We start from the raw sequence: 11,260 nt of genomic DNA on the forward strand, positions 1-11,260 counted from the left end.
AAAACATCTCATTAATGATTTTTTATATTAATTAGCTGTTGAAATAATAGCAGATTAAATAAAAAACATTACTAAACCTAATTTCAAACCCAGCAATCCCACATCCGCGTTACTGACTGTAAACAACAGTTATGCGTACACAAAAATCTGTACAAAAATGATTATATTAGCTCTGTTTGTGACTGAAAACTGAAAACAACACAAATGTCCTTCAAAGGGTGAATGGGTAAATAAACTGTGGTATATCCATTCCATGAAACACTATAACTAAAAGAAATGGACTACTGATACAACTTGGATGAATCTCACAGGCATTATGCTAAGTGAAAGAAGCCAAACTCCAAAGGCTACACACTGTATGATTCCATTCATGACATTCTTAAAGAGACAAAACTACAGAGAGGGAAAAGAGTTGCCCAGGGATAGCGGTTGTGGGAGGGTATGATTTTAAAGGGATAGCACAGGGAGTTTTGGGGGTGATGGAATTATTTTGTGTCCTGATTGTCGTGCTGATTACCAGAATCTATATCTGTGTTAAAATTCACATGACTGGACAACAAAAGAAAAAAAGTCAATTTTACTTTATCATAATTACACTTATTTCTTTTTGTGTAATAGGGCGACTAGAAAATTTTAGGGGCCGGCCCAGTGGCTCAGGTAGTTAGAGTGCCATGCTCCTAAGGCCGGGTCGCCGGTTCAATTCCCACACGGGCCAGTGAGCTGCGTCCTCTACAGCAACGATTGTGAACAACGGTTCTCCCTGGAGCTGGGCTGCCACGAGCTGCGTGAACAGCTGGAGGTCGGCGTGAGCTGCCTTGGGCTACCGTGTGCTGCCATGAGCAGCCAGCCGGTGGCCATCATGAGAGGCCAGCAGCCAGCGTGACCTGCTGTGAGCGGCCGACTGACTACCAGCAATCGCAATCGACTGCCTGGGAGGCGGGGGACGCGCAAGGCTCATAATACCAGCATGGGCCAGAGAGCTGTGTCCTACACAACTAGACTGACAAACAGTGGCTTGAACCGGAGTGGGGAGGGAGGCAGAAGGAGAGGGGGGAAAAAAGAAAATTTTAAATTACATATGTGGTTCACATTATATTTCTATTGGACAGCACTGCACTTATTCCTAAAGGAATTAGAATCCACTTTCAAAACTATGATTAAAAAATGTGTACATTTGAGATGATTCCCACAAAACCAAATCTGGCTATTAAGAATTAAACAACCACAAAGCCCAAGCATACTTACCACTTTTTCCAAGATGAAGACTACATCATTTTCATTTAGAATATTTTTCAAAGGGTTCGGTTGGCCTTTGCTGATCAACTGCACTTGGACATCAGCCTATCAAAAACAGACAATGTCAAGCAATGTTTTACACACACATACACACACAAACACACACACGTACAAATATTTAAACACATAAAGACCAGGTCTCTGCAAGTAACTGGAAAGGAGAATTTGAATAAGACATGTTTTAAAAGTAAGATTTCATTTATTTTTTGTCCATGTTGTTTTTCATGTTTAGAAAATCTAGATTACATCTGTAGCTATACATGCTTCAAGGTCCACGTGAAGTGCATCCTGCCTTGTAAAGCTGTCTTTTGATTAGGATCACACTGACATCCTTTTCCTCTAATCATATTGTACTTATCATGTACACAAAATTAACCCTTTACTAGATATTATCCTTTCTTCTGATTATACTATGGAATTTAGAACTTTATCAGTTTATAGGAAATACATGGTTTTTTTTACTCCAATTACAATACATGTTTATTGTAGAAGAGTTTGAAAATAGATAGCTAAAAGAGATTTAAAAAAAAATTCACCTATAACTCTACTAGCCAGAGTAATCACTACTGTTATTAATCTTGTTGGTATATATTTTGCCAGATCTTTTTCCAGGCATACAAATAAATCTATTTAAATCAAAATGTATCTGTTACTTAGATATCTAGATAGGATTTTGCTTAATAAAATAGAATATTCTAATAGTTTTATAACATGAACTTTCCATGCCATTAAATGCTCTTTGGTTGTGTAGTACGGTGGCTCTAACATCTTATATAATTAACTCCACATTGTTTGACATTTAGGTAGTTTAAGTTATTTGCTATAATAAACAATTGATAATGGACATCTTGAATTACTTTCTTAAGGTGAATACATAAAATCATATTGGTAGTGTCAAATTGCCTTTCAAATATATCATACCCACATATTTGCATTCTTATCACTTATTCAACACGTTATTTTCATTTACTTTTATTATCTTATAGCAAAAAATTTAATTTTCATTTGATCACTAATGAAGGTAAACACTTTCTAATATGCTTATTATTGACAAATTTCTCATTATTTAAATCTATTTAATTTCTTATTTTGGTTATTGAAGCATTTAGAAACCAAGTTCACAGAACAAAGGATGCTGTGTCTCTCTAATCTACTAGGTTCTTGAGTTTCAAATACTGTTGTGGTTGGAATTATGTTCCCCTCAAAAGATACATTGAAGTCCTAACCCCTGGTTCCTCTGAATGTGACTTTATTTGGAAATAGGGTGTTTGCAAATGTAATCAAGATGAGGATTAACTTGGATTAAAGGGAGGGGTCCTAAATCCAATGACTGGTGTACTTATAAAATGAGACTTAAAGACACAGACATATAGGGAGAAGGCCAGGTGTTGACAAAGGCAGAGATTAGAGATTAACATGTGTCTGTAATCTAAGAAACACCAAGGATTGTTGGAAACCATCAGAAGCTAGGAGGAGGCAAGGAAGGATCCTTTCCCAGAGCCTTCAGTGGGAACAAGGCCTTGTTGACACTTTGATTTCAGACTCCTAGTCTTCAGAACAGTGAAAGAATAAACTTCTGATGTTTTAAGCAAACTAATTTATGGTACTTTGTTACAGTAGCACTAGGAAACTAATACAGGCATCAAGTGGCAAGAATTCAGATAGGGAGGGGATTGATATTTACCTGGATATACTTGATTCCTGAGTTTGATTAGTGAGAATTCAAATAGTGAAAGATAACTATATTTGTATTTTTCTTTCTGTTATTACTTATTTGTGTCCTTCAATTATGGTTGTTTTTTTTCTGATTGATTTTAAAGAGCTTTTTACATATTTTATATATATGGATATTACGCTGTCATTTATGACTATTTCTCCATAGAGTAGTCTTTTTGGATATAATTTGCTTTAGTACAATTATTTTACGGATTAAACTCTATGGGGAGTTTAATCTATGGAACAGTTGGCGTATGTTAGATGTTTAATAAGTCCACGAATGTTTATACAACTTTATTCATAACTATCAAAAACTGGAAACAATCCAAGCGTCCATCAAGTGCTGAATAAATAACCAAACTGTACTGCATCCATACAATGGAATACTATTCAGCAATAAAAAGGAATGAACTACTGATACACAACAACGCAGATGAATCTTAAATGCACTATACTCATTGATAGAAACCAGACCCAAAAGGCTACATACTATGTGATAATTTGGAAAAAAGAACTCAAAATATCGCATTAATGATTTTATTTATATGACATTCTGGAAAAGGCAAAACAGGAGACAGGAAACAGAGGTAGAAAACAGGTTAGCGGTTGCCAGGGACCGGGAGCAAGGGAAAATGTTGACTATAAAGGAACATGGGGAGATTTTTGCAGGTGATAGAAATGTTCTATATCTTGATTATGTGACTGGTTATATGACTGGATGAATCTATAAAAACTCATAGAACTGAACTCTAAAAAGGTGACATTTACTCTATGGAAATTAACTTCAACAAACTGAACTTTTAAAAACTCACAATTTTAGGATTACTGAATCATGTTTAAAAACCAAATAAGTTTTTCATACCTCATAGATAAATGGATCTTTACAGATTCCTTTCTTTTCTTCATCAACTTCCCTGAAATGCAGAACCACATGTGAAAAAACAGGGCTATACTGTAGTATTCTGTCATTTAAACTTAGAAGTTAATCATCACTTCATCTCTGTGAGAGACACAAGTGAGAAAAGCAGAATGCAACGGCTTCTCAGAGCCAGCAGGAAATTAGAGTATCTACCTCTACTCTTATATTTTTTAAAACACATTACTAGCCACTATTAAAATGTAACTTACCACATGACTTTTGGAACGAAAAAAAAAGACTGGATTTTGATCTGTCACCGACTCAGTGGGCAACCACACAGAAGTTATTTGATGATCCCAGGCAGTAGATTTCTATGGCTAAAATGGAAGCATCTATCCTCCCTCCATTTTTATAAACTGTTACTGAAATATTAGTAAATTTGACGATGATAAACAAGTTCCTTTTAAAAATGTAAAAACAAAACTCTAGGATATCATCTAATAATTATCATTTCAGTCAAGAAAGTTTTAAAATAGTGATCCCAAAGCATTTAAACTATAAACCATTAACATACCAAAATGCACATCAGTCTGATCTATACTCAAAAGAGGAAAGAATCTTTAGAGTCCTAAAGGAATCCAGTGGAATTGTTTCAAAATACCAATTATTTTTTGATCTACTCTATGACTTACTGAAATAAAAATAGGAGAGATTAGGCCTATCAGTGACTGACTGATTCACTTTTGCCATTTTGGACAAGACTGTGACTTATTCTTAAAGATGTTTGTCTTTTAGGTATAACTCACGGATGTTATTCAATCAATCGTTCAACAATCATTTCTCAAGCATGTGTACATTTCTCAAACCATAGAATGAAATACATCGCAGTTAATAAAAAATAATGAAACAGATCTATAGGCTCTCATTTTGAAAGCTATTCAAGATATTGTTAGTTTAAAAAAGCTAGTGCTCCTTCTACAGTGATCAAAAAATTGACAAGAATTACCACTTTTGTAAGCAGGGAGAAAAGCAATAAAGATAAACAATGAAAAGTTATGTATGGCATTTAGAAAATAAGGGGTTAGATGACATCAGTGGTTCGCAAAGTGTGGTGTCAGGCCAGCAGCATCTGCTTCACCTGTCATTTGTTAGAAAGGCAAATTCTTTGCCACCACCCACCTTCCCAGGCCCAGCCCCCATACTTATTAATCAGAAACCCTAGAGGTGGGGCCCAGAATCTGTGTTTTGACTACTCTCCTAGTAATTCTCATGCGCACTCAAATGTGAGAACTACTTACTGGATTCGATTTTTACGTTGGATGCAGAACTAGAGAGAATCCTCTTTGGTACTAGTACGTCACTGTACTAATAAAATGAAGTCTTAGAGCATAGTGAAATTAAAGGTGCTTTACAAAGCCAGCGCACCATCACGTTATCATTACAGCTGTCGCTCATATGGTAACTATCTCGAATAGGCTATAATAATATGTTTCACACCAGCAAGGCTTCGAACAAGTGAAGGATGCCAACATGTAGTATACGTACTGGAAAGTGCCTCTAATATACTGCAAGTTGTATGCATTATTAGAACGAATAAAATGTCCCTTGGAAAACTTGTCATCTTCCACCTCAGTTGATAACGTACAGGCATTTTCTCCTAAACTGGACTACAACCAAGCCCCCACGGAGCCAGCCCCACACTGGAGCAGATAACCTGCCTCTTCTCAACTCCCGGACCCCGGGAAAGCTGACCCAGTCTTTAACGTACGCGCCGCAGAGAACTGACAAGACGCTAATCTCTAAGGCTGCCGCAAGAGGCTTGGGGCAGGGACCGAGATACCCCGAGGGAGTAATGCTGTCCTCGCAACCTAGCCAACAGCAGGGGCTACAACTCACTTCAGGAGACGGGTGTAAAACTCTTCAGCAGCTCGGTTCATTCGCGACCACATCCCGCCTCGGTCTGACAGCAGACGCTGAACCGCCAAACTGAACTGCGCGCCGGACGCTGACGCCCGGAGTCCTGACCCTTCCCGCCGGGACTACTTTTACCACCCCCACTGCTCCCAACAGGTCCCGTTGGTCCACAAGTTAAACTTTTGTTTTAGGGCACACAGCGGTTTTCCCTGTCCCAATAATTTTCCATTTCTGTATGAAAAAGTTAAAATATATTACAGTAGTTGAAATGAAGACACCACGTCTCGCGAGAGTTGGCCACGCCTACTTACGAATTAGTCCGCGAAAAGGAGTCCTTTGTTTCTAGGCGCTATTGTTGGCTTGGAAGTCAATAGATACCGTAATTTGATGCATATGAAGAAATAATACCCTGTTTTTTATTTTTTTAGAGTGGCAGAGAGATATTTTTATGTCCCTGGATTGGTTCTGAGGCGGAGCAAGGTGGGGGACGGGTTGAAGGTTACATATAGAAGGCGGGAGTGCTAAGCATTTCCTTTTCCTGTGGGAGCCTCCGGGTTGAGAGGAGCGTGGCCGTCTCCTCTCCCCGCCATGGTGAGTGGAAGTTCTTTCGACTGGACTTTCCCATGCTCTCGGGCTCGGCAGGAATGGGTTGGGGTTCAGGGCATAAAATCTGAAGGAGAGAAATCGAGGAAAAGGAGACAAGGACCAAAGGCCTCTGTTCCTCGGAGCTGGGTTATGCGGCTATACGGCAGCCATCTTAGAGACAACGTGGGAGTCCCGGCACAGGGCGCGCCTGGAGGCAACACAGGAGGACACCAGATCATTCTTAGGCGCAGAGGGACCTTCGGAATTCTAAATTTCCTTGATCTTAGAAGGCATGGGCTATACTGAAGACTTGAACGTTCGTGGGGCCTAAGACCGAATCGTGGTGCAATTCAATTTAGGGCTTTTTCCATGTGCTAATTAGTAAAGAATATTACATATTTTGGGAGAGATTTTGTTAAAGAAAAACTAATTCTCCACTTTTTGAATTCTGTTCACCTTAAGAATTGCCATTATAAAAAGTTTTCTGGTCCCCTTAACCTTAAAATTGTTGTTTGCTGTCCCCTTCTAAGTTTTTTAACTCAGACAGCTCATAGCGTGGCTAACATTAAATGTACTGCATTTCCACAAATAATGCCTGTATATGTTCTGTGTAGTGTCCTGGGACATGAGTTCAGTGAACAAAATAGGCAAAAAACCCTGCTTGGATAGTAATTGCGTTAGGTAAAATATTACATAGTAATGTTTGATGGTAGTGCTGTGGACATAGGGGTTGGAAAGGAGGCAGTTGGGCTTGAAACAATGCTTTAAGTAGAAGAAGCCTTTGGTGGGGAAAAAAGGCTGCATCTACCAGGAAACCAGCAGCTGAATAGGTAGTTAGGTTTTAAACAGTGATCAGGGAAACTTAGAGAAGGTGGCCTGAAGGAGGTGAGTATGCCAAGTATCTTTCAGGAGAAGACGGGGTACCTCTGAGGGGTATGGCCCTATGTGTAGGGAGGAGTGCATCTGAAAAAGGATGGGAGATGAGATGGAGCAGATTGGGTAGGCCATCTTCGGGACTAAGTTTTACTTTCGGGTGATCTTTGGAGAAGGTGTTTTTACTCGTAAGTTTTGGAAGATGTGTTTAGAATTGGATGAAGGAGGTGAGAGTGGACGTGTGCAGTAGAGCTGTGGTAGGCAAGATTTGCTGACATTTGGAATGAAAGAGTTGAGATGGTGGCTTTAAACAGCATTTTCAAACTTCACAGTATGGTTTTGATCATTTTGCTTTGTAAGCCCTGGTTTGAAAGTTTAATGATAAACCATTCTCTTTGAAAAAATTATGTAGCAGAACTTGATTCTAAGTGTCTTTCCAGTGTAAGAGTTGATGTTAATAGATTTGATATGCTGGTAATTTAGCCTTTGTTTTAGCTTTAAGGATTGTCAACCTCACCAAATCCGTAGTCTAGTAACTAGAGTGTTTAATGGCAGTGTTGGCACATGAGAAGAGTGCCTGTGACATGGCTTGTCAATATAAACATCTTTTCCTTTTTCCCAGGCGTGTGCTCGTCCACTGATATCGGTGTACTCCGAAAAGGGGGAATCATCTGGCAAAAATGTCACTTTGCCTGCTGTGTTCAAGGCTCCCATTCGACCGGATATTGTGAACTTTGTTCACACCAACTTGCGGAAAAACAATAGACAGCCCTATGCTGTCAGTGAATTAGCAGGTATGGATTTAGATCTTTCATGGGTTGATATTTTAAGAGCTGCTTAACAGCAGTGATGAAATTCCACTCCATTGGTCCGTGTTTCTGAATCTCATGATTTTCCTGGATGTTCTGATGCTGTTTGCCACTATACATACTAGTTATATTGGTATGGTTGGGTAGCTGAAACTTGTGTTTTTTCCGATTTCAGGTCATCAAACCAGTGCTGAGTCATGGGGTACTGGCAGAGCTGTGGCTCGAATTCCCAGAGTTCGAGGTGGTGGGACTCATCGTTCTGGCCAGGGTGCCTTTGGCAATGTATCCTTTGCGTCACTACCTAAATTGGTCAGCCATCATGGAATTTAGCAGACGGAACCTGGTTTATTCATGTTAGTAATTTGAAAATACTTGTGTTGAAGACGCTAATAGTTCCCAGGTTGCTCTACACAGATTTGGAATCTGGAAAAAATTTTTGTCAAATATTAAAGACAATAGGAGCTTGACATTAGGAAGTTTTGCTTGCCATGATGTCGTAATTTGCGTCATACTCTGTTCTCAGCGACAGTTGCCTGCTGTCAGTAAGCTGGTTCGGAAGGATGACGACAATTCTTACTGAGCAAGACATAACCTTTTAAATTCCTAACATTGGAAAAATGTGGTTCTTAACTGGGAAAATAGATGTGTCGTGGAGGCCGCATGTTTGCACCAACTAAAACCTGGCGCCGTTGGCACCGCAGAGTAAACACAACGCAGAAGCGATACGCCATCTGCTCTGCCTTGGCTGCCTCGGCCTTACCAGCGCTGGTTATGTCTAAAGGTTTGTGGTATTTTGTATTACAGGACTGGTATAAAATACACATTTTTCCCCCCTTCACCTGAATTTTTTGTGTTAATAGCCTGTGTAAATTCTATTTATCCCAGAGTACTCAAATTTCCTTCTAAATAGTTGTAACAATCTAACACATAAGTCATCAGTGAATATTATGTAATGGGAAGTAATTCAAACAGTGATTTAATATATTAGAAAACTTCAACTTAAAACGTCATCTTGTTGCCTATTCTTTTTATTTAACTGTCAAAATGATGAGTTTCCACTTCATTGGTCCGTGTTTCTGAAACACATGATATTTGTGGAAGTTCTGATTTGGCATGTTGCATACCATTTTGCTTTCGTGGGTTAAATAAAATGTTTCTTGATATTTCAAAAAGTCCGGGGTAACCAGGTCAATGTTAATTGGCTTTGTTAGGTCATCGTATTGAGGAAGTTCCTGAACTTCCTTTGGTGGTTGAAGATAAAGTGGAAGGCTACAAGAAGACCAAGGAGGCTGTTTTGCTTCTTAAGAAGCTTAAGGCCTGGAATGATATCAAAAAGGTAGGTTTACTGGACACATTCACAGTTTGGTAATCTTTCACAAATCATGTCAGGATTTAATTTTCTAAAGATTATTGAAGGACAGTATTAAGTTCAGTGGACATGAGCAGAGACTCTGGAACCACTACACTGCTTGACAATGGGATATATTCTGAGAAATGCATTTTTAGATGATTTTGTTGTCATGTGGACATAGCATGCTGACACAAGCCTGGGTGGTGTAACTTGCATATCTAGGCTATGTGATATACCACTGTCTATATGCATTCCAGCACATAACTCTACTTGAGTTTAAATCCTGACTGCCATTGATGGCTGTGTTTTAATGTTAGGCAAGTCATTTCTATCTTGTTTAATCTGTAAAAATGGGGTTTTTTAACAATGAAGATCTGTTACAGGGATCATCTTAATCAGAACACTAAATCATCTCACTTTGTAGGTCTATGCCTCTCAGCGAATGAGAGCTGGCAAGGGCAAAATGAGAAACCGTCGTCGTATCCAGCGCAGGGGCCCTTGCATTATCTATAACGAGGACAATGGCATCATCAAAGCCTTCAGAAACATCCCTGGTAATTCTTAGATTGCCAACGTGTTTTGATTGCCTATACTATGCAAGCTTATTCAGCTTTTTATTATGATGAGATTCTACTTTATGGTCCGTGTTTCTGAAACATGATTTTGTGGAACTTCTGATTCTAGGTGAATGCCTGTATCATTAGTAGTTGAAACTGCATAATTAATGATAGTTCTCAGGTACCTTAGGTAGCACATAATCCATAAAGATAATTTGTGTTTCTTCTGTTGAAATATACGTGCCCTAATTCTCTCTCCCTTTAAAAGGAATTACTCTGCTTAATGTAAGCAAACTGAACATTTTGAAACTTGCTCCTGGTGGGCATGTGGGCCGTTTCTGCATTTGGACTGAAAGTGCTTTCCGCAAGTTAGATGAGCTGTATGGCACGTGGCGTAAAGCCGCCTCCCTCAAGAGTAACTACAAGTAAGTGTTCTTCATACTCACATACTGAACATAGATGTTTATATTGTGGATATTTACATGTCTCTGTTGAGGTTTGTGTTCTTCAGTCAATCACACAAGAAATAAGAATTGAGCATCGATTATCAACATTTTTCTTGTTTTTTCTTTCAGCCTTCCCATGCACAAGATGCTCAATACAGACCTTAGCAGAATCTTGAAAAGCCCAGAGATTCAGAGAGCCCTCCGAGCACCACGGTAAAGTTGTGATACTTAACAGTAATTCTTGCCCCGACCTCATACAATGGGTTAGTTTTTAAATGTGGATGTTAATACAGTGTCTACCTTTTGATAGCAAAAAGATTCATCGCAGAGTCCTGAAGAAGAATCCACTGAAAAACCTGAGAATCATGTTGAAGCTAAACCCATATGCAAAGACCATGCGCCGGAACACCATTCTTCGCCAGGCCAAGAATGTAAGTGATAATTTGGTTTTTGCTAATGTTAAGTTTTTAGAAGGATTTGATTTTTAGATTTTCTTCCTAATTTGTTGCAGCACAAGCTCCGGATGGATAAAGCAGCAGCAGCTCTAGAAGCCAAATCAGATGAGAAGGGGGTTCCAGGCAAGAAGCCAGTGGTAGGAAAGAAAGGAAAGAAGGCTGTTGGCATTACAAAGCAGAAGAAGCCTCTAGTGGGAAAAAAGGCTGCAGCTACCAAGAAACCAGCAGCTGAGAAGAAGCCTGCAGAAAAGAAACCCACCACAGAAGAAAAGAAGCCCGTGGCATAAACTTAAATTTGTTTATTTCATGAAAGTGAGATCACTTTGGACAGCTAATTTTGAATAAAGGGATCAAAGAGGCAAGGAGAAACATGACTTGTTGGATGTGTTGTGTGAATCA

General features: G+C 39.1%; 2 protein-coding genes and 4 non-coding genes across 8 annotated transcripts in view; 5 read left to right on the forward strand and 1 right to left on the reverse strand.

Moving 5' to 3' along the window:
- The window catches only part of ZWILCH (zwilch kinetochore protein), a 30,987-nt gene extending 24,942 nt beyond the window's left edge, over positions 1–6,045 (reverse strand). For 2 of the 3 annotated variants that reach the window (XM_033109571.1, XM_033109570.1), the window contains exons 1-3: positions 5,768–6,045; positions 3,875–3,926; positions 1,246–1,341 (exon numbers count right to left, since the gene is read on the reverse strand). In XM_033109571.1, coding sequence (XP_032965462.1) covers positions 1,246–1,341; positions 3,875–3,926; positions 5,768–5,820 — 201 coding nt within the window. In that variant the 5' untranslated portion in view covers positions 5,821–6,045. The remainder of the gene's footprint in view (positions 1–1,245; positions 1,342–3,874; positions 3,927–5,767) is intronic. The other variant, XM_033109572.1, reaches the window with a different exon arrangement.
- Positions 6,046–6,236: 191 nt separating this feature from the next.
- On the forward strand, positions 6,237–11,235 carry RPL4 (ribosomal protein L4). The gene is made up of 10 exons (XM_033107262.1): positions 6,237–6,376; positions 7,866–8,037; positions 8,228–8,334; positions 8,695–8,833; positions 9,264–9,388; positions 9,828–9,957; positions 10,229–10,385; positions 10,536–10,619; positions 10,717–10,837; positions 10,918–11,235. Exons 1-10 carry the CDS (start codon positions 6,374–6,376, stop codon positions 11,146–11,148), a joined length of 1,269 nt encoding a protein of 422 aa, XP_032963153.1. The 5' UTR covers positions 6,237–6,373; the 3' UTR covers positions 11,149–11,235.
- On the forward strand, positions 8,086–8,156 carry LOC117024260 (small nucleolar RNA SNORD18). The gene has a single exon (XR_004423345.1). It is a non-coding gene; the product is annotated as a small nucleolar RNA SNORD18 (small nucleolar RNA).
- LOC117024261 (small nucleolar RNA SNORD16) lies at positions 8,537–8,635 on the forward strand. Its single transcript, XR_004423346.1, has one exon. It is a non-coding gene; the product is annotated as a small nucleolar RNA SNORD16 (small nucleolar RNA).
- On the forward strand, positions 9,092–9,163 carry LOC117024258 (small nucleolar RNA SNORD18). Its single transcript, XR_004423343.1, has one exon. It is a non-coding gene; the product is annotated as a small nucleolar RNA SNORD18 (small nucleolar RNA).
- Positions 10,018–10,085, forward strand: LOC117024259 (small nucleolar RNA SNORD18). Its single transcript, XR_004423344.1, has one exon. It is a non-coding gene; the product is annotated as a small nucleolar RNA SNORD18 (small nucleolar RNA).
- Positions 11,236–11,260: the final 25 nt, after the last annotated feature.

This window comes from Rhinolophus ferrumequinum, chromosome 6 (assembly GCF_004115265.2).
Source record: "Rhinolophus ferrumequinum isolate MPI-CBG mRhiFer1 chromosome 6, mRhiFer1_v1.p, whole genome shotgun sequence".
Classification (NCBI taxonomy): domain Eukaryota; kingdom Metazoa; phylum Chordata; class Mammalia; order Chiroptera; family Rhinolophidae; genus Rhinolophus; species Rhinolophus ferrumequinum.